A 23,531-nucleotide genomic window follows, 5' to 3' on the forward strand; every position below is an offset into this window, starting at 1 on the left:
CGCAATTTCTACCCCAGCCTTTTATATAAGAAGAACGTGATCCCACAGTGACCTCTAGTGGTCAACCAGGAAGCCCTGACTGACCCAGTGTCAAACCCCTAGCTTGCAAATCAAACACTAAGCAATCTGCATGTCTTTGATGTTGATGAAGACACTCATTGAAATGTATCACAGGTCCACAGGCTGCACGGCTTTAAGAATCTACACACACAAACCTCCCACCATCATTCATAAGCATGCTGCAGGCTTACAGGGTAATCTGGGGAACTGCTTTTACAGTCTAAGCAGCAATAAGGAAGACAAGTGTGTGATTAGTGTTTAGAGCAGTTAGGTAGCGCTTAATGAGCGGCTATGTAATCTCTAAAGTTTGTTGATCTTACTGTGCAAACGAGACTGAATCCAGACAAGATTACGTTTTTGGAAAAGACTTACACTAGACTATTCTAACTGCACAATATTCTTATATTTATTATAAGTTATCATCATCTGATTTCTGAAGCAATCATAAATCAAGGTCATATACAGATCTGAATCACCTTTCCATGAACAATTAAGACATAAGCACTGTGGACATCAGAGATAAACAGAGTTAATGTCCCTTTACTAATGTTGAGGAGTAGTCTGATAAACAAACATAAATATTAATATAACCAATTAGTGAAAAATAAAGTTGTTTTTTACATGCACTGCCATATTCAGTCGCTGTTCTGCCTTCTAACCATCTTTGGTTTTAATAGCCACTGTTGCTTGTGAGACATATTTGTTTTCTTATTATGCAGGGTGAGGAGACGAGGGATAAAAATGCCGTGGAAACCTGGCTGAGCTAATTCCAGCCCACCTTGGGGTTGGAGCTGACAGTGACACTGCATGAACTTATTGCAGTGACTGAAAGGTGAAAGAAGTATCCTGTGCTTTCAGTCGAGTACAAGTAGCAACACTGTAACATGATCAATTACCAATCAAAGTCTTGTCTTCAGCATGTTAATTATATTAAACTGTGCCAGTATTAGCTAGTATCAACTCACTGTTGTATTAACGAATTAACAAACTACCTTTCCAGGAAGGATGATAGATGTAAGGTTAGGAAATAATTTTAGATAGTGGATATCTCCTCTGTGGAGTTCCTGAGGTGTGATGAGGCTCTTGAAATCCCTGAAAACTTGGCACCACATCTCAAAGGTGCCCTGTGGAGGTTTTATGTAAGTAAACAGAAGTTATATTAACATTCAGCATTAGCTGCCAAATGGCACTGTTTGTATCTACGAGGTGTATATTAAGTGTGTTTAATACATGCCTCCTTCATAATGTACTCATAAAGCTGAATTTGGGGAATATTACAAAGCCTGCATTGTTAACTTGCCAGCAGTCCAGTTCTAAACTGCCTATAGCTGTTTCGCTCGTTGACTTTCAGCTGTCAGCTCTGGTTTCCCACTGTTTTGCATTTACATTGTTATCTTCTCCAAGGAGGTAGCATTTGCATGCATGCATATCATTCTGTCTGTAACGATAACTCAAATAAACTTACATTAATTCTGATAAAAGCTTTTTATGGCTGTAAAGTTAACAAGTCTTTACAAACTTGCCTTTTATCGACCAAGTCTTTAAGGTCAACTTAAGGATTTATTGGTCAAACTGGGACAAAAAGCCATAAAACTGTTATAGTTAGGTGGCATGAATTGTCAACATATAAAAGTACTGTGTAAAGATTTAAAATTTCATGTTACATTTGACCTCTGACCTCTCCTTCAAGGTCAATAGATTGAGCTAAAACTGCTAAAACTCTCTTTCTTACTGCCGTTGTTTGTATTGACCACATGTAAGCATATAGACAATGATTTCTGAGCTTTCTAAATATCACGTTACGTTGGACCTCTGACCTCTTCTTCAATGTCAAACAAGGTCAAACTTTCATAAAATGTCTGTTATCTTTAAAACTACTGATTTTGTTTGTATTTTTTTTTTGTATGATAAAGAAGTGTAGAAAGAACAGTCAGGAGAAAGTGAACGAGCTGCCTGGTTAGTTATTAGTTAAAGAGTCTCTAAAACCTGTATATGTTGTTCAGCACTAGCAGGACTTTCTCAAATACATTAATTATGTGCATTAAGCCCTCCATACGTAACAGATGCTGGTTTTGAATTCAAGAATTTCAGACTTGGACTGGTCAGACCACAGGACAGTTTTAAACTTTGTTCAAGTCCCAGAGTCTGGGCTCAGACTGGGCTCAGAGAAGGCAGCAGCAGTTTGCTGGCAGAGCTGCTTCCCACCTTTACACTTATTTGGGATTTGGTCATAACTTTTTTGAATTGTATTCCTGGCATCAAATTCAAAATGAGCGGGATGTTTGCTAACTTAACTAATCCTTTTGCCAGTTTCTGAAACTAAGAAGGGTAACACCAGTTTGCACAACTATAATCGTATCCTCAGGTTATTAGAGGATAATCTGAGCATTAATTAGCAACAAGAAAAACTTTTCGTCTTTTTAAAAAAATTAGTTAATATGAGCAAACTATATTTCATTTCGAATTAACCCAATTCATAATGACTAATTATTAATTCTGAAAACCTTGCAGTAGAACAAGAACTGTGATTGTTGCACTGAGCTACATGACATTAGATGCTTCTAACGGAGTTTCCACTGTCTACTAAAGATTATTTATGTCTTTGAGATTCATATTCATAGACTGAAAGGTCACTTTGGATCTGTGTTTGCTCTGTTTTATGATAAGCAGGTCTGACTGGAGTGTGACTGTGATAATAAAGGACTCAGGCACACAGCGTTATAGTTGCAATCTGTTTCTACAGCAGCTTTCCAGCTGCTCTCCTCCAGCTCCACACCACACTCTCTGCTCTGATCCCAGCGACGTACTCAAAAGGGGAAACATGATCAGATGATGGAGGTCAGGTGTATTGAGTCAGCCTCCTCTGACACCACAGCCTGAACCAACTGCTCCACCCCTTCCCTGCAGCTGAGCCACAAACCACACTGTGCCACAGTGACGGTTAACTTTAGTAATAACAAAACAATTGATGGTGTTAAATAAACCTTTTGCTTGCAGCGATATAAAGTGAGCATACACAATTATATTATAGTATATTACAGTATATTGATATATGTGACATTAGGACATTTATTTAATGCTTGTTAAATAAACACTGACTAACATGGCTGTTTATGACTCTGTTTGTGAATCAGTTAACTCTTATCTACTTTTTATCCCTTTTTGTCCCCCATAAACCCCCCACCAGAGCGGCCAAAGGTTCGCCATCGAGCCCCACCCTCAACAGAGCAATCGAAGTCACATTGCCCAGCCTCGCCCCCCTTAGTTCCTCTTCATGCCCTGTCTCCGCAGTCTGATGCGTGATGTGTGAAGGGTCCGGGCTGTGAGGATTATGGCAGTGATGACTTTTCCCAGGAGAAGCTGGGACCCTGTTTACTAGAAGGTTTTAAAATTTCTGTACTTTTAGGTGACAGGAGACATGTGGCCTGGTCAAAACACAGAGAGCTGCACTCTAAAAGATCTTTAAACATAGTAAACATACCTTGTGTGCCACAGACTGCTCCCAAACACGAGGGGACAAGTAATACCTCTAAAACACTTAAGTTGGCTTTATTAAACATTAGATCTCTAGCTGGGAAAACATTTTTAATTAATGATTTAATCACTGAGCACAGCCTTGATTTTATGTTTTTAACTGAAACTTGGTTGGACCAAAGTAACAGTGGAGCTGTTCTCATCGAGACGACCCCTCCTAACTACAGTTTTATCAGTGAGGTCAGGGCGAGCAGGAGAGGAGGAGGGGTTGCTGTCTTATTTAATGAATCATTTCAATGTAAGCAGCTATCTCCTGGAAGTTTTCAGTCTTTTGAATATGTGGCTTTACAGCTGAAGGCCCCATCCAAAGTTGTGTTTCTTAATGTTTACAGGCCTCCCAAATACTGCACAGACTTTTTTAATGACCTCAGTGAACTGCTGTCTGTGATCTGTGTTGATTTCGACTGTGTAATTATTGCTGGGGATTTTAACATTCATGTGGACAACCCTCAGGACAAAGGGACTAAAGACCTGAGTAACACTCTGGGCAACTTTGGGCTGACTCAGCATGTAACAGAGGCCACACATAATAGAGGACACACTCTTGACCTACTGATCTCCAAAGGCCTGAGCATTTCAAAGGTTACTGTGTCTGATGTGGGCCTGTCTGATCATTACTGTGTTTTCTTTGAAAGTAAAATCTCAGCCCACACAAATATATCAACAACAGTGATCACAAAACGGTGTATAACTGAACACAGTAGTGCAATTTTTAACCAGGTCTTCCCATTAACACCTGCCCTGTCCAAAGGTTCAGTCAATGAGCTCGTCAATAGCTTCAATGCTAACATGTTAAATGTAATGGACACTATTGCTCCCATTAAGGTGAAGGTTATCTCTGGAAGGAAAAAGTCTCCATGGAGAAACTCCACACTGGTGAAAAATGAAAAAAGAGAGTGTAGGAAAGCTGAGCGCAGATGGAGAAAAACAAACCTCCAGGTTCATTATGACATTTATAAAGAGAAACTTCACAATTATAATTTACAACTGAGGAATGCAAGGAGGTCCTACTTCTCTGACATCATCACTAAAAACAGCCATAATGCTCGGGTCTTATTTTCTACAGTTGACAGGCTAACAAACCCTCCTGTGCCAGTGGCAGCTGAACTTCATTCGACCATGGCCTGCAATGACTTTGCCAAATTCTTCACTGAAAAAATCCAAAAAATTAGACAAGCAATTGGTACATCAACAGCAGATCCAGGATATGTACTGTGTCCACCAAAAAACTGTTTAAACACCATGAAACAGTTTCAACCTATTAACAGCAAAGACCTGGAGGACATCTTAGGTCAACTGAACTCCTCCTCCTGCTGTTTAGATGTCCTGCCAACAAGTTTTTTCAAAAAGGTCTCAAAGACTTTAGAGTCAGACCTGTTACAGATCGTCAACTTTTCTTTATTATCAGGTGTGTTTCCAGAATCACTAAAAACTGCTGTAATCAAACCTATACTGAAAAAGGACAATCTTGACAAATGAACAACTACAGGCCGATCTCAAATCTCCCGTTTTTAAGTAAGATCATTGAAAAAGCAGTTTCTCAACAGCTCAGTTACTTCTTAAAACAGAATAATTGCTACGATGCCTTCCAGTCAGGTTTTAGACAGAACCACAGCACTGAAACCGCTCTGACCAAAGTGTTTAATGACATATGTCTGAATACAGACAGTGGAAAAATGTCAGTCCTAGTTTTACTGGATCTCAGTGCAGCATTTGATACAGTTGACCACAACATATTACTCAAACGACTGGAGAACTGGACAGGTCTTTCAGGAACTGTACTAAACTGGTTCAAAACATACGTAGAAAACAGGAAATACTTTGTATCAATAGGTAACTTCACATCTGAGCAGACAAGTATCACATGTGGAGTTCCCCAAGGTTCCATCTTGGGACCCCTTCTGTTTAACATTTACATGCTCCCACTGGCACAGATTATAAAGAACAACAAAATAAACTACCAAAGCTATGCAGATGACACACAAATATATATCACAATGTCACCAGGAGACCGAGGCCCTGTACAGGCTCTTGGTAAATGCATTGAGGAAATCAATGACTGGTTGTGCCACAATTTTCTCCAGCTAAACAAAAACAAAACTGAGGTAATAGTCTTTGGCGCCAAAGAAAAACGATTACAGGTCACCAGAGAACTTCAATCTATACATCTAAAAACCACAAACCAGGCGAGAAATTTGGGTGTAGTGATGGATGCAGACCTAAACTTAGAAAAACACATTAAGACAATAACAAAGTCAGCTTACTATCACCTCAAGAATATATCAAGGATAAAAGATCTGATGTCTCAACAGGACCTGGAAAAACTAGTCCATGCATTCATCTTTAGTAGGCTTGATTACTGTAACAGCATCTTTACAGGTCTACCTAAAAAATCAGTCAGACAACTACAGCTCATTCAGAACTCTGCTGCTCGAGTCCTCACTAAGACCAAAAAAGTGGACCACATCAGTCCAGCTCTGAGGTCTTTACACTGGCTGCCTGTCCGTCAGAGGATAGACTTTAAAGTTCTGATGCTGGCCTATAAAGCTCTGAATGGTTTAGGACCAAAATACATCAATGACCTCCTGACCCAGTATGAACCATCCAGATCCCTCAGGTCATCTGGATCCGGTCTTTTATCAGTTCCCAGAGTCAGAACCAGACACGGAGAAGCTGCATTCAGCTTTTATGCTCCTTATATCTGGAACAAACTCCCAGAAAGCCTCAGATCAGCTGAAACACTCAGTTTATTTAAATCCAGGTTGAAGACTCACCTGTTCTCAGCTGCATTTGAATAAAGCACCAAATCCACACTTTAAGCTTAAATTTCAAAACTTACATTTAACTACTGATTTTATCTACTGTTCTGATTTTATCTGTTTTGATTTTATATACTGTTGTTTGTTTGTTTGTTTGTTTGTTAATTAGTTAGTTAGTTTATTTGCTTGTTTTATTCAATTTTAAATCATGCTTTTTATTTGTTCTTGTTTCTAATGTCTCTGTAAAGCACTTTGAATCACCTTGTTGTTGAATTGTGCTATACAAATAAACTTGCCTTGCCTTACTTCACATCCACCCCGAGTGGATGTTTGGGACATTATTACTCACTGACAGGTAAGCTGATAAGGGCATGTTTCAGTGACCAGGTTTGAACTTTGCTCCCTGTGAGAGTCGCAGGTGGAGTCAGCCACAGCGCTGCTCACCTGCCGTTTCAGGAAATGAAGCGTTGATCCACGGCACCCGCCACGACCCACGACTGGAAGTATCACACAGTAAGTTGATCTAATTGAAGATGTTTCTATTTCTGGGGATTTTTTTTTAAATATTAATGAAAAGATTCAAAACTGAGATGATTTTTACATTTATATATCAAAACAGCAAAGAGTGGAAAACTTCACAGCAAGTGTAAAACGTATTACAGAACAGCCTGGCTCTGCCGTGAGCAAATAAGTGATAATTAGTAATAATAATTAGCGATATAGCGCTAATAGAACTATTATATTATATTATATTATATTATATTATATTATATTATATTATATTATATTATATTATATTCAGTGTTGGGAACTAACGGAATGCATGAAACCCAAACAAAACACGCAATAAGAGGCTCTAATATAAGCGCTTGATGTTGGCGACCCGAAGCCAGCGCAACGCAGCCAGCAGCGCACGGGCAGGAATCCATTTCTTACTTGGAAATTCCGTCACCACTTCACATACAAAAAAGAAAGGGATGGGCGAAATCTGACCGTGCAATGCAAATTCAGTTTGCATTGCAAGCTGCTCTCAGCATCGAAGGACTCCACCAGGTTTTAGTTGTGGTTGCTGCCTGGGTCATGTTGAAAGCAGACAGAAAGAAAACACAATACTGATACAGAAATTGTTTTCTATACGAGATCTCTGCAAAACCTACAGCCTTACCTAATGTCCACCCTACTGTTGCTCATTTATATTAAGATTTAAACATCTAGTTGGTACTGCTTTCAGAGGAGCACATGATTGTTTGCAGCTAGCAGGTTGTTAATGTTATCCATCAAGTCTAACAGCACCTCAGCTAACACCAGCTAACAATGTTAGCTTGGTAATATTAATAAATCACACAGTAATAGTACATTACATAGTTGTAAAAATCATGACAATATATCAAGTAATCCAACGTATTCAGAATACGTTACTCACACTGAGTAACTTAACGGAATATGTTACAAACTACATTTAGTGCCATTCTGTATACTGTAATCTGTAGTGGAATACATTTTAAACGTAACCTTCCCCACTCTGATATTATATTATATTATATTATATTATATTATATTATATTATATTATATTATATTATATTATATTATATTATATTAGAACTATTTAGTCTGACTGCTTTGCTTTTTAAAAATATTTTGTTGAGAATAAAGAGTTACAAAACTTCAATGGATCAACAAACGTTTAAATCAACTAAATGTTTCAAATTTCAGTTTTCTACTTTTCATTGCTTTAAAATTCTCTGTTTCAGATAGTTTTTTGTGTCAGTTTACTTATGTTTTAACAAGATTTAAGTTCTTTTGCTCATTATATCATGGGACTATTTTTAGGATCACAAGTTTCTAATTACAAATTGTGTGGATTGGGAATTGTTGAATGTTGTCAGTTTGTATGCCCCACAGGTCAGATTGAATTGTCAGTTAGAGAGAGAGGAATTGTACAATAAGCTGGATGAAGTGATAAAAACAAAAAATCTTTTGTCTATTGAAGTTTGATTTAAGCAAACCTTAATAGACATGTAGTGGAGGGGAACAGAGGTGTTAGGTAGGTACTGTGTTAAGGAGATAAATGCAGATGGACAGATGGTGGATTTTGGAAAAAGAATGGAAATGACTGTGGGGAACACTTTGAGAAGAGGGATGGGTGATGTATGAGAGGGAAACAAGGTGTACACAGGACGACTACATCACATGCAGTGAGTGCAAACTTAAAGAGATAGGAGGAGGCGAGGTGTGGTGGCAGGCCAGAATGTAGCTGGGCAATATCACATGGTGTTCTACATCTATGATACGTTTGGACATCAAGACAAAGAAGCAAGTGAAGGCAGTATTAAAGGATCTATTAAAGGGTGGAAGTTAAGAAGAGAAGACTGTTGCTCAGAGTTCAGGGAGGAGTTGAGACAAGCTCTGGGTGGCAGTGAAGGGTTACAGGGAAATTAAAGCTTTACTGCTGAGGGAAACTAGCAAGAAGGCATTCAGTGTTTCCTCTGGATAGAGGAAAGCGAACAAAGATAGAGGTGGAAATGTACTAATAGGTCAAAGAATTGTGCTGGAACTGAGCTAATGAATGATAAAATGAAAGAGAGAGGAGGCTGGATGAAGGACAGTTAGTGAATGAGGAAGCAGAGTAAGGAGGAAGTGAGGCCAGCTGTGAAGGGGATGAAGAGTGTGAAAGCACCTGTGGAGGTATGTCCAGGAGAGAGGGCAGTGGACCTTATAACAAGACTGTTTAACATAATCCCAGACAGTGACGACGATGCCTGAGTGCTGTCCTTTGTTATATTTGTAGTTTTGAGTTATTTACTTGAAGTTTAACTTTGTGCTTAAGCATGTCCAACAGTCATTTTAGAAACATTCAGGAACATTTTTCATTTTTGAGTTGCTGAGTTCTTGTTGCTGCTCATTACAGCCGCCTGTCCCCATCTTTGAGATAAGCACTACCATGACTGTCTCCTGGGCCTCTCTCTTCTTCATCTGTTTATTACCCTGCACGATGGGAGGTGAGTATTCATTTCATTTTGTCAATGACTTCCAAGTTTTATTTTTGTTGCATGTCAGTAGCAGACCTGCCCAATAACAACAAGAGGGGGAAACCTCAAAATATGGAGCAGCTTTCTTTGATGTGAAGAACAAAATAATTACGGACAGTGTAATCTCAAGAGAAAATACACAGGAGAACAACATGATCAGAGCTTCCACCTCAGATATCACAGTTAGAGCTGATAGATTTTGAGGCATGTCCACATTTCTCATATAGAAACCGCACCAGGCACATGGTTTCACTCCACACACTGAGAAAGACACTGAATGCTGCGCTGAATTAGGAACTTTGGTTAAAAGCACACTGTAGAGAGAGTAAACCTCATATAATTTTATATCCTTTTACATGCTAAGCTCATAGTGGACCTCAGAGCCACAAATTGTTAGACTCACATTGCGGTTTCAGGATTCTTTTCCAAGACAGCCAATAAATGAACAATAACAATCAGCTTTATTGATCAGTGTAGTCATAAGATCATGGAGTCAGTCTGGGGCTGTGAGATCTGCAGGGAAATACGTGATCCAGCTTTGCCGCTCTTCACAAGAATGAATCGAGTGACCTGACAAGTACAAACATATCCCTGGATGTGCTTTATTTGTTGTCAGATAAAACAAACCTCTGATGTCTGATTCCAGCTTGTGGTACTGTGTAACTATGGTGACTATGTAGCAAATGTTTCTGAAACTTATATTTCCACAGCATGTTTGAACCTCTCGCTATTACAAAGGATCAGTCTTTACCTATGATGCAGTCTTGGGGGAAAAACTGATCAAATCTATAATTTCAGTAACATGTCAACAGCCGTGCTCAGACATTTGTTTAATAATGTGACTAACAAGGAAAATCTTCCTTCTAGGTTTGAACAACAGCGAGAAAATATTTTACAATGTCAGCTTTGATGCTTATCAATTGAAGGATCAGTCCTGTTTTGTGCTGTGTTTAACTTTCAGCCTTGTCAAAAGCCAACACAACAAAACCAATGGCCTTTGTGATATTTACTTACCTTGAGCAAACAGCTCTCAAGCACCATATTGAAAAAAAAGCAGTATGTACCTGTATAGCCTGCAGCATGCATTGCCATTGTCCTGTGACAAGGAAAAGTTCTTCACTGATTGATGTCACTTCCATATTTCACTTGTATTTTTTTAGCATTTGTGTTTAAAATGTTGTGATTTGCCAACACCACACCTTTATACACCTTTCATAATAGTCTACTGTAGTTAAAACGTCAGTTAATACCAGAGTTACTTTGTATACTTATGCATATTTATGCATTTATCCAAACAGCTATTATGTGCCAGCGTAGAGTTTAAAACCCTGCATATGCAGGAGCTTCAGGCAGTTTCACATCAAACGTTAGAATAAGTTAAAATCCACTGAATCAAAATTCAGTGGAACATTTTTAGGATTTGATATGATTGGAGATATAACTGGTTGCAATCTTTGGAGATGTTGTAATGCAATCATGTCAACACACAGCAGAATCTCAAAAGAATATCTCCAATATTTTATTATTATATTACATGAAGAAGAATGTGTATTTAAAGCAAATTCAAACCTTACCTAAGAATGAATGTGGCCCTTTTAAGTAAATGTTACATACACTTTGAGATCATGATATTAAATAAAATTTTTTCATATAGTAAGGCCAAAAGTATTTTCTAAATCACAGAATTAAGGTATTATCACAGTAAAGAAATATGTTTTATATGATCATCAGTGACAGGAGCTCATTTAGTCAAACAAAATGTGCAGAAACACCTCTATGTTCCACACAAGGTTGCAAATCCTCACATCTATTCTCTTTTAAACCTACCAGTGTCAGACCAGTTTCAGCTGGAGCCGATGACTGCAGCAGTGTTTAAAGGCTCCGATGCCCAGTTCATCGCCAGAGTGACCGGATCGTGGGAATTCATGGCCTGGACAGTTGGACAGTTTCTGGTCCTCACGGTCCGTAGAAACACTACAATACTCCCAGTAGAGCAGTATTCAGCTAGATTCTGCTCCAGTGATAACAGCAGTTGTGTGGAGTTTACCATCCATAATGTCAGCCGCTCACTGATCGGGCCCGTCACCTGTGCGGTTCAAGGGTCATATGGAGAAAAAACAGCACAGCTTTCTGTACAAGGTGGGTTCGTAAACATGTATCAGACGTTTTGAAATCTAAAAGCCTAATTCATGTATCGGTTGACCTCTAACCTCAATGTGCAGTCAGTCAAACCTAGAGGAGGATGTTACCTTCAAGGTCTTTACCTTCTTTTCCTTGTATTTTCACACCATTGTTGTAATGACTGGAGTGTACTCTGGAGGACAGCAGTGAGCACTGATTTTCAGGCTTCTCAACGGCCTCTGGCAGCAGCGTCTAACCATAAAGTAGATCTGATGAGAAAGAGAAACAAAAAGCTTTAAAGCTAAAATGAAAGTTGAAATGACCATTTCTGTGACGCTGACAGAATGTTAGATGGTAACAGGCCAGCCTGTTTTATTTTATTTTAATTTGATAAATCTAGTTGGATAAAATTAGCATCACGCATGCACAGAGTTACAGTGATCTCATAAATGAACCAGTTAAACAGTTTATTTAGACCCTGGCTGACAATTATGAATAAATTATCTGGGTTATTGTTGTGGAACTTCAGGATTTATAAAAAACGAGCGAGTCTTTTATATTTTCCAGTTTAACAAAGTGTAAACCTAATGAAACCGTGGCAACAGTGACTGAAATAATTCCTTAGGTGTTCCCCCAAAACAAAAAACAAAACCCTGTACAATAAATTTGTTGCAGGCTTAGAAAGATTTAGAAAGGTTGTAAAAGTGTCAGCAGTTCAGTTGTATGTGAGCTCAGCCCTGACATGTGTTCAGCTCAGATGTTGAATCTAGCAGTTTTCCAGATAATCAGCCTGAAGCCAAGCTTTTACACAGACAGCAGTACGGAGTAAAATATGTTGTTAATCTGAGTCCTGGTCTGCCTATTAATGGACATTGATTGTGAAGCACTGATGGAGAGCTGTCTCGTGAAGTTGATTAGAATCTTATTGCTTTTCTGCAAGGGGACATTAACGAGGGACACTCGCAGTGAACATTCTGGTTAAAGAGAGTTTCACAGTGAAACAATACAAGTTCCTGAATGGGAGCACCCCTGTAATGATCGAGCCCTTGTCAAAGACGTGCTGATCTTTACACCTGCCTATTTCTCCCACGTGGTGATCTGGCCATGTGTTACCTGGTAATTTCCAGTGTCCATATTAAAAAGAGTCCCTGGAAATTTTGTTCTGCCCAACTTTGCATTGGTAGTTTAACTCTGGGGATAAAATCAGTGCATAACCTTATGCTGAAGAAAACGATGACCGTACCCCCGGTCGTGCTTCTGAGCTGATTCTAAAAACTATTACTTGGGGTGTAGTCAAAGACTGTAGATGAGAGCTGGGTCACTTTGACACAGAAGCTAATATTTCAGGTTTCGTGGTAAAATTGTAAAAGTGCAAATGGTCCGAACACGTTTTACAGGGAGCAAAGGCTCATTTAGGGGAGAACTAGAGTAGTGCATGGATCGACTACTGCTGATCGCTAACATTGCAACAGTTTCCTCCACCCAGTCCCTTTATGTAACATATTTAAAAAATAAAGAAGTCAACAGGCAAATACTGCATTTCAGCATTTAATAAAGCACACAGAGAATCAAAGCCCCGACATAACACAAAGGAGTGCCAGGAGAGGGTCTTTTATGAGATAGCGACCAGACATCTGGTTAAATGAAGCCTGCTGTTAGAAAACAATAATTTCTTATTAAGATATAAGAAGTTATTATAAAATATTATCCACACATGCGTACAAGGTGTATTTGTCAGCAGTTGTTTATAGCCACAGGTTTGTTTCTGTGGTGTATATTTATTAGAGCAGGATGAAGTATTTATTTCACTCAGCTTAATGATAATTTGAGGAAATAACATAGCTCACTCTCAGAGATGTAGTGAGTGAAAATTTAATTAAGCTCGATCAACATTTGGCAGTGGTTTATTGGTTGTTTGACTAATTTACTACATTGGCTTCTATACTAAACATGAATCTCTAAATCTCAGCTGGAGGAAGTTATGAGGAAGTCGATCTCTGCTTACATGACTTTACTGCAGATTTTTGGTCTTTTCGTGTTTTTTAAGGGCAATGTTAAATATAGGGAACAACTTTCATCTATATTTTTCAGTTTATTCTTCAGGTCCAATCATGAAGCTAAGAATTTATTGTGGACAGCACATTGTCACCACTCTTTGATTATAAGGTCAGAAATGGGTTTTCTTCTGGACCTAAACTCTCCTCTGTCTTTCTCAGAGAACGGTACGATCAGCATCGCAGGACCGAGCATGAAGGTGATGTATGACCAGCAGGTAACGTTCCAGTGTGTAGCAGCTGGTTGGTACCCCAAACCTACAGTCACATGGACTCTAAATGGTAACGCTATGAACAGCACCCTGGACAACTTCACAGATAATGGGGATTTCTTTAACTCCACCAGTGTACTAACCTTCCAGGCAGTCAGAGACACGACAGTCAAATGTTTGGTGAGCATCCCAGCACTGACATCTCCGCAATCAACGTCTCTCTTCTTAGTAGTTGGTAAGAAACTCTTACTTACTTTTTGTGTATAAAGTTGAAAATGTTTAACAAAGAAGTTACAAGCCGTGACTTCTGCTACCTTCAGAAACAAGAGGATCTGTTTTTGAGTCATTTCCTCTATTTATGTTACTGCCACTACTTTACACTTTCATTTCATTCATTCATTCATTTCATTTATTTATTCATTTTCAGGCACAACAAATACCTATATTGAACATAAAATACACAAAACAAAAAACAAAACTTGCCTGAAAAAGGAGTGGGACGAAGAAAACTTATTAAATCCCACCCCTATACTCACTCATCAACAAAAAAAAAACAATAAACTTCCCGCAGCTACGCCCATCATTGCATACAGACCCATCAACAGCCCCGGGCAGATACAAGCATCTAAGCGGCAGCTCGCAACCAACAATTAGAGCCTTCATAACTGAATACAGAATATATAAATTATAAATTGCATTACCACAGGTAACAGGCAGTAATAACTACAAGTAACAGACACACATACATATACATACATATATATCTACACACACAAGTACATATATGTACATACATACGCACACTTTATTTTTTATTTTTTATTTTGGAATCCATACCAGCAATGGTAAGAGGACAGACATTACAGAGCACACTAAAACCCATCATTGAGTATACTGTGACCAGACCAACTGTTTGTAGAGAAATTTAAATCTATGAATATTTTTGCATTGTTTCAATTGTAAACTCAGACTGTTCCAGATTTTCACACCACATACAGACACACAAAAGCCTTCACGGGTTGTTCGAGTTCTGGGTAATTTGAATTCTCCAAAGCCTCTCACATTATAAACCTTTTCTCGAATTTCAAATCTAGTTTGTAAATTTGCCGGTAAAAGTTTAGTAAAAGCTTTATAAAAAATTATGGATGTATTGTAATTAACCAGATCCTGGAATTTAAGTAACTTTGCCTGAAGAAAGAATTTGTGAGTATGATCTAGATAACCAGCCTTGTGAATAATACGCAGTGCTCGTTTCTGTACTGTGACTAATGGATTAGTTGTATTTTTATATGTATTTCCCCACACTTCCACACAATATGTAAGATATGGAAGAACCAGGGTACAGTACAGAGTACGAAGTGCATCTTTATCAAGGAATTGTTTCACTTTGTTCAAAACTGCGAGGCTTCTGGAAATTTTGGTTTTTATGTGTCTGACGTGGGGTTTCCATGAAATTTTGTTATCAATTATAACTCCCAAAAATTTGTTTTCACTCACATTATCAATTGGTACACCTTCAATGATAATTGGTAATTCTATATTATATTTTAAATTACCAAAAAACATTGCTTTAGTTTTATTTATATTTAATGATAATTTATTTATGTCCATCCATTTTTTTATTAATTTTAGCTCCCTGTTTACAGTCATTACAAGATCAGTATAATCATCGCTACTGAAAAATATGTTGGTGTCATCTGCGAACAGTATGAGTTTAAGTACTTGAGAAACATCAAAAATATCATTTATGTATACATTGAAAAGTTTTGGTCCCAACACTGACCCTTGGGGAACACCACATGTAATACCAAGTTTCTCTGAATGGTAATGCCCTATGCTAACATATTGTTCCCGACCTGTTAGGTAACTTTTTAACCAGTTACCAGCTTTCCCTCGAATACCATATCTTTCCAATTTATCCAGTAAAATTGAGTGATTGATTGTGTCGAAGGCCTTTTTGAGGTCAACAAAAATACCAACTGCATATTTATTTTTATCCAGTGTATCAGTAATTTCTTCTACTGCCTCAATTATCGCCATTGAAGTGGTTCTTTGCATTCTGAAACCATACTGACCAACATTTATTATTTGATGTTTTTCAAGGAATTTTTCTAATCTTGAATTAAAAAGTTTTTCTAGAATTTTTGAGAATTGAGGCAGTAGAGAAATAGGCCTATAATTGGTAAAACTGTGTTTGTCATTACTTTTATATAGTGGTATTACTTTCGCAATTTTCATTTTTTTTTGGAAAACAACCGGACTGAAATGATAAATTACAGATATATGTTAAGGGACTAGCAATATTCAGAATAACCTGTTTAACTACAGACATATTTATGTCATGATAATCCATTGAAGACTTACTTTTACATTTTAATGTGATATTTATTACTTCTTGCTCATTTGTAGCTGAGAGGAACAGTGAAAAGGGATTTGATTTTATATTACTGATATTTTCATTTTTATGACACGGGATGTCCGCTGCTAGTTCAGGGCCAACATTTATGAAGAATTTATTGAACCCATCGACAATATTACTCATGTTGTGATTTTCACCATTTGCATCAGTAAAATATTCAGGATATGATGTTCCAGAAGATCCTTGTTTAATTAAGTTGTTTAACACATCCCAAGTTCCTTTTATATTGTTTTTATTTTCATATAATCTTCTTCTATAATAAAGTTGTTTGCTCGTTCTTATAATATCAGTCAATTTATTTCTATATGCTTTATATCTTTGTTCCACTTCTTTTGTTTTTACTTTGATAAACTGTTTATACAGATTGTTTTTCTTTTTGCAAGCATTAATAATTCCTTTTGTGAGCCAAGGACTTTTTATCTTTTTTTTCTTTGTCATGTGTTCGTTTACAGGACAATGTTTATTGTACCACATAGTAAAAATATCTAGAAAATTATCATAAGCCTTGTCCACATCTGACTCTTCATACACCGAACTCCAATCTTGTTGTGCTAAATCGAAATTGAAGGCATGAATTGCTTCTTCATTTATTGTTCGCTTTGCTATCATGATCTTGGTATCTATTTTTTTTAAATCACAGTCACACAAAGTAAAAACTGGTAAGTGGTCAGTTATATCACAGACAAGCAGACCACTATTAATTTGGAAATCCATGACATTAGTAAAAATGTTGTCAATAATAGTGGCGCTATGTGAAGTTATTCTGCTTGGCTTTGTTATTGTTGGATATAGTGATAAGCTGTACATTGTGTCAGTAAAGTCATCAATGGCTTTTAACCTTGTTGGATTTAGCAAATCAATGTTAAAATCACCACAGATAAATAGTAATTTTTGGTTCACCGAAGCAAACGTTTTTTCTATCCATTCATTAAAAGTGTCAATACTTGAACTGGGTGTCCGATATATACAACTTATTATAACATTTCTCTTTTTTTCATTCATAATCTCAATAGTCAAACATTCCAAAATTCCATCAATAGCCATAGACATAGTTGTTACAACATTATATTTTATAGAGTTATGAACATATATAGCAACCCCGCCGCCCGCCTTATTTAATCTATTCATGTATTTTAAATCATATCCATTCAAACAAAAATCTATTCCTTTATCGACATTGAACCAAGTTTCAGTGATGGCTATAACACTAAAGGGGCGAGAAAATTGTTGCAAATAGTCCTTAATGAAATCAAAATTAGAGTACATACTTCTGCTGTTAAAGTGAATTAATGAGAGCTTCCCGTCTAGGTTAATTTCTTTTTCATATTGTTCCTGAGTGAAATAATTACAATTTTTAACAAAAGAAGAGAGAAAGTTACTTTCAGAATCTATTTCTGGATCTATTATATTATGCTCCTTATATTCACAATCTAGATCAATTACTTTCTGTTGAAGAACTAATTTCAACGTGTCCATGTCATTTCCTGGTGTAATTGATACATTGGTGTCAGTTATACTTGTCCAGATCCTCCATGTTCCTCACTATTAGTACTTTTGCCTCTTCTGGTGTCCCGTTTAGCTTAATGAAAATCTTACAGTTTGTTACCCATGTATGTTGTATTTTACTTTAATTCCAACTACCTTTGCAATGCTGCCAGTCTGACCACAGAGTGCAGACAAGCAGAAAACTGTCATTTTATGTGCAAAGCGATCCCTGTGTAAAACAAAGATGTTAGTATTTTTCATTAAACCTTTGGTATGCTGCACTATTTTTTGCTAAACCTAAAACAAAATGTTGCCCTTTTTAAATCTAAAAGCTGTTTTAAATCACACTTTTAGAAAAGAGTTAGATGTACGTGCCCTCGTGGTGAACTTCAGACGATTTTGGTTCAGGAGATTAAAAGCAAGAGAGCAATAAACTGTCACCTTCCAAAACACACTGTACAACATACTTGCATGACTGAAACTTTTCTAATTAAAACCAAATCTAAAATAAAGGTCTAACCAGGTAATGTAAATATGATGTAATAGAATTTTATCATAGGTCAAGTCTGGACAGTCATGGACACAATGTGAGGCAGTGGTATAGCTGGAAACTGTCCATGTATTAGGGTACTCACAAAAAGTAATGTATTACATTACTTACTGTTTTCTTCAAAAGTAATGCAGTATGTTACTTTATTACTCGCTGGAGAAAGTAATTTGTTACACTACTTGTTACATTACTTTGTCATTACTTAATAAAATTACTTGAATTATACTGTCTTGTTGTCTGCACACCAATACACATGTGTAACCTAATGAAAACAATCTTTCTTTCAGTTCTTACGTATGAACACAAAACAATAAAACAAAGATGAAAACCAGCCTAAGAGACTTCAAAGTGATCGCCACAGTCATCCTGCTTTAGAAATACGAACAGGCAGCTAGCTTAGTGTTAGCGAGCTTTATGTGCAGATGAGACAAAAGTTCAAAGCGCCAAAGTTCTGTTAGCAGGATAATACATGTGTTTCTCTCCCGGATGCAGTTTGGTTTACCACGATGCTCGTGTCCTGTTAAGCAAGCAAAAAGCTTGCGTCAAAGCTCTAACCATTTTCCTTCTCCTGAAATCCACTGACTGCTGCAAGAGTGCGCAGGAAGAAAAATGTTATTGTTGGATTCTTTTTCCTTTCTATCCACCCGGCATGCAGATAACTAATGAATGTTAGTAACATGTCACATTACTATGTTACTGAAAAATATAAAGTGATTACAGGCATGTATTACTTTGTAACATATTACACCCTACACCGATATATTATAATCATATAAGGAGATAATTATATTTTCACGTTTTTTTTCCGTGTGAAGGCAAATCTCACATGGGATTATAAGACATATACTCTCTCCAATTAATGCGAGAGATTTTTTTTCCACTTTGCTTATTTATGCCTGATAGATTCTCTAAAAGTGCATAAACTTCTCCGGACATGAAGGTCCTAACAATGATTTCAGTGTTAGAAGTAATCGGCAGGGTCTTCCTTTAATGAATGACCCTGACAAAGCACGACAGCATGAATGATGATATATTACTGTTTGCCTTAGCCAGTATAACAGAATCCTTCTACTGTATGCTCAGATCTTATGAATAAGTGAAAATCCACAGATAGACATAAATATATAATTTATCAGATCTGATAAAAAATAAAATAAAATAAATAGACAAAAACCAAATAAAAGAAATATTCAACTTATAACGTAGAGTAATTACCCTAACACCAATAGCCCTGAATGTTTGGAGCCAGCCAAGAGGACACAGATATCACATGGATTCTATGCTGTAATATGCAAAGAGGGAGAAGTGACATTTCTACCAGGAAGTAAAGCGTCCTGCTTCAAATAAATAGAGTAGAATAACAGCTACGGACTGTTCTGAATGCCCAATCTTAGGTTTTTTGAATCTTGTCTCTGTATGATGTCAGTAAGAAGAGATATACCTAATATGGTCATGTCCACTGTCATTATGCAGTGCCACAGGACTAATTCTTGAGTTGGTATTATACTCATCTAGTTCCCACACCTTTTAGGTTTTTTGTTAGATGCCTCAGAAAAAGTATCCAGTTAACGCAAGCTTTAGACATTCACATTCTGTTCTGCAGAATTAAATATGTAATTTAACACGCCACGCTTTTGCCTCTCCCAGAGAAGAGGAAAAGACCACAAAGGTTGTCATCAGTTCTCATTTGTCAAGAGAACCACAGTCGTGCTGTGGCCAGGATGTCAGTCTCTGTTCAAATATTTTTGTTTTGTGAGCGATAACCAATCAGATGAAGCAGTTTAATGTGTAAAGCATAAAAGAAGTGTGTGTGTATGTGTGTGTGTGTGTCTGTGTATAGGTGTGTGCTTGCTCATGGGGGGTCATATGATTGTTGGGGTTTTCTCTGTATGTGTTATTGTAGGGTCTACCTTACATACAAAGCACCTTGAGGCGACTGTTGTTGTGATTTGGTGCTGTATAAATACAACTGAATTGAATTGAATTGAACCTAGGCACAGTATGAGATACATAGGGATTAGTTTGGACACTGAGTTTTAAATAAGCAGAAATTTATTCCTTTCCCTCCGTTTTAGGTGCTTTTATTGAACAGTTTAGTGTGATAACAACAGCTTTAAATCTTTGAATCACTTTCTCTTACTTCTGATCTTTCTTCTGCAAAAGCTCCCAAGCCGCCTAATTGGACTGTGTTGATAGCTGTGGTTGTGTCCTTTGGAAGTCTTGCTCTGCTGGTTTTGCTCATCATTGGAATTTGGTTCTGCTACAAACGCAGGAAAGAAAAACGTAAGGGTCTCATTATGTCATTAACTACGTAGATTCTGTGTCCCCACAATCACAAATGTTATACTAACAGATGATGAGCACAAATACAGAAGTCACTGTTTCATTTGTTAACTACAAGTATTTGTGAATCTGTTTTTAGAAACAAACTATCAGGATGAAATGAGGTAAAAGCCGATTTTAAATTATTCTGCCATTTAATTTATTTATTAGCTAATAAACCTTTTTCAGCATACAGTAAAACTGACTGATGTTCATATTTGTGTGCTGTAGGAGAGTGAGGACACAGAGCCAGTTAAGTGGTGTGCATGGACCCAGAAACAAAGAGGGACAAGTGAACACAGCATATGTGCCGGAGGGTCAGACAAGTAAGACTGAACACAAACACACAAGCCTTTAAGAAGTTACTCGTGTACTGTACCAGTATCTAACAGATAAAAGGGTACTTGTTCTTGTACTTTGCTCTTTGGTGGAAATCTCTGAACAATCTTAGAGGTAATCCAATTATCCAAAACCATCTGATACACTTTGAATCTTTACATTTTTTTGCATAGTTGCTGATCCATCCTTCTTTTCCTGTTTTGCTTCTCTCTTCGCAGGTGTTCCTACCAGTGAAATCACTGACAATGGCTTATTCCAGGTAAATAGCTCCAGTAATTTAGATCCTGGTCTGGGTTTTATGCAGCAGTAAACATGCTAGCATATCAGCCTGTCCAAGCTGACATTGGGATGGGTTAATAGGCCGTCAGGCAGACAGCTCACCAATCAATCACAGGACTGTTATTGGACAATAGAAAGCAGTTTTGTTGGGTTTGTGACTTTCTTACAACTCCTTTTCTTACAGCTGCACTGTACTGGTGACTTTGGTGGAAGCGAAGAGCAAAGATGTGTTACAGTTCTCGTCTATGTCTTCCGTGCTAGCAGCCCAGTAAAGCTGTAGCATATTAGCAAACTACTATGTTTAAGGGTAAATATAAAGTAGGACACGGGCTAATTTGCAGGTTTTTTTGTGGGGGAAAAATACTTGAATTACCTTGAAAATGTTCATTTTGATCACATGATGACTCAAGGTCATGTGTCACTGCTATGCTAATCCATTCAGTAGATGTTGAGATATTTCACTGATATTATAGAGAACAGCAGTTTATCTGTAAATGCTTCAGGACATTTTAATGAGAAACAAAAAATGTTGATCTCTTTGTTAACTGACTCAGAGTTACTGCAGTTACCTTAGGTAGAGCCACAATACTAGCTAAACAGCAATCATTGCTTCACAGTTCACTGTCAGCACCACATAGTGAAGTCTATTTTCTGTCTGGATCTTCAGCCTAAAATATGAACTCTCATCACGTCATGATTTTAGATGCTTGTTTGAATAAACCTGATTGCCTTTTAAGTTTGTCATCGTGAATTCTCGAGTTATGGTTGTGCTTCGACCGAACCGTTTTATCCTTGAGTCCAACTAAATATTTGACCTACTTTTTTAGATGTTCCCTCTGGACTTTCAAAAGATATCATGCGATAAAATGTATAATGCCTCCCTTAAATAGAGCTTTTCCAGTCAAGCAGCAGCAGTTTGTATGCTTAAGTGGTTCAAGTCTGTCTTCATAATGTCATCATACTCCAGTGAACGCTTGGGGTTCAGTGTCTTGCTCGAGGATACTTTGACATTTTGCTATTCAGACTGAAGCAGCCAGGAATCAAACCATCAGCTGACCTGCTCTACTTCCTGTGGCAAAGCCAACCTGTAGAGAAGCATCGTTTTTTTCACAGTTCAATCTTTGTTTCATGCTGTAATGTCATCTCATGGATCACACAATAGAACACCAGTTTTTCTAGTATTGAATCCATCTGATCTTTGGAACCATATTCTTTACATAAACCACAGTGAGTAACACTGGGCAGAACACTTGACACAGGTGGCGTACATTACAGTCCAAATTTTGCTTAGTCATGCTGTGTGCCTTTGGAAATGCTGAGACAGTTTTGATTAATTCAGATCATTTTGCTCTGGTAAATGAGCAAACATGATAATGTATTCATGTGGCTTCACTTCTGCATTCAACCACGTGAAAATATATTCTCCATAATTATGAACATGTTAATTTTTCCATGTACTTTAGCAGGCAGGGCACAAATGGATGAGTCACTGTTTTACCATGCAACTAATTTAAGTTTTGAATGACGCACCCAATAAACAAAGATGTTATTCAAGACCACAGTTACATTGCAGTATTTCCAAGCTGATTACGTGTTCAGAGGAGGAATATGATTAATGTGTTGTATTAAAGTAACACACAGGAATATAGGTTGATGAAAATGTTGAAAGAAAATTTTGGATTTATTATTATTTATAATGTTAAATTTTGCTGTTTTTGATTTTTAGGTATCTACTGTGGCAAACAGTGCACAAGCAGGTGGTGCCTTCTACAATTTTGAGGATCCAGGCTTCATAAAACACAGACACGCCACGATTGTGTGAGGACAAACAGAGGACACGTCTCTGAATGCTTGCGAGCCTGGGAACAAACCTGCACAGCATCTAAACGGTGCTCGGCTTTGTCTGGATAAAAGGTGATGTGAATGACTGGATCTGCTCAAACCAAAGACTGATGTAGTGTGAAGGCTGTAGCCTCAGGTGGCCATGCAGATTTTAAATCCTCCATAATTTATTGTAGAGAAGAAATCATATAACCCTGCGATATATATACGAATTGTGTACATTTTTATTGTAACATTATGTGAATTTAAATATTCAAAAGTGATGAAAGTGATTAAACTTCTAAATCCCCTAATTTGCATCTCCTTACTTGTAAAGCAATTGTTCTCTGAAGAGTTGTCTATTTTAAAAAACATTATTAAAACCTGTTTTAAATGGTTACTTTGAGAATGACATGGCAGTTTCACATGTATAAGTTATTAGCCAGCTGCTGTGCACGGGCAGTTTGCGGTGGTTGTAGCTCATGAGGTGGAGCAAGTCATCTACTAACTGGAGGTTTGGCAGTTCAATTCCTTGTTGTTCCAGT

At 37.4% G+C, this 23,531-nt stretch overlaps 1 protein-coding gene across 1 annotated transcript; it reads left to right on the forward strand.

Moving 5' to 3' along the window:
- Positions 1-9,296: 9,296 nt before the first annotated feature.
- Positions 9,297-22,987, forward strand: igsf5a (immunoglobulin superfamily, member 5a). The gene is made up of 8 exons (XM_085363311.1): positions 9,297-9,354; positions 11,215-11,523; positions 13,722-14,006; positions 20,389-20,508; positions 20,648-20,672; positions 20,779-20,873; positions 21,105-21,145; positions 22,892-22,987. Exons 1-8 carry the CDS (start codon positions 9,297-9,299, stop codon positions 22,985-22,987), a joined length of 1,029 nt encoding a protein of 342 aa, XP_085219437.1.
- Positions 22,988-23,531: the final 544 nt, after the last annotated feature.

This window comes from Diplotaxodon limnothrissa, linkage group LG10, assembly GCF_057381915.1.
Source record: "Diplotaxodon limnothrissa isolate DT_005_m linkage group LG10, D_limnothrissa_male_GT1.1, whole genome shotgun sequence".
NCBI lineage: Eukaryota > Metazoa > Chordata > Actinopteri > Cichliformes > Cichlidae > Diplotaxodon > Diplotaxodon limnothrissa.

Coding starts and splice junctions, on each gene's coding strand:
- igsf5a (XM_085363311.1), top strand. CDS start 9,297: ATGACTGTCTCCTGGGCCTCTCTCTTCTTCATCTGTTTATTACCCTGC. Junction 20,673..20,778: donor AACTATCAGGATGAAATGAG/GTAAAAGCCGAT, acceptor TGTGTGCTGTAG/GAGAGTGAGGACACAGAGCC. Junction 20,874..21,104: donor TGTGCCGGAGGGTCAGACAA/GTAAGACTGAAC, acceptor CTCTCTTCGCAG/GTGTTCCTACCAGTGAAATC.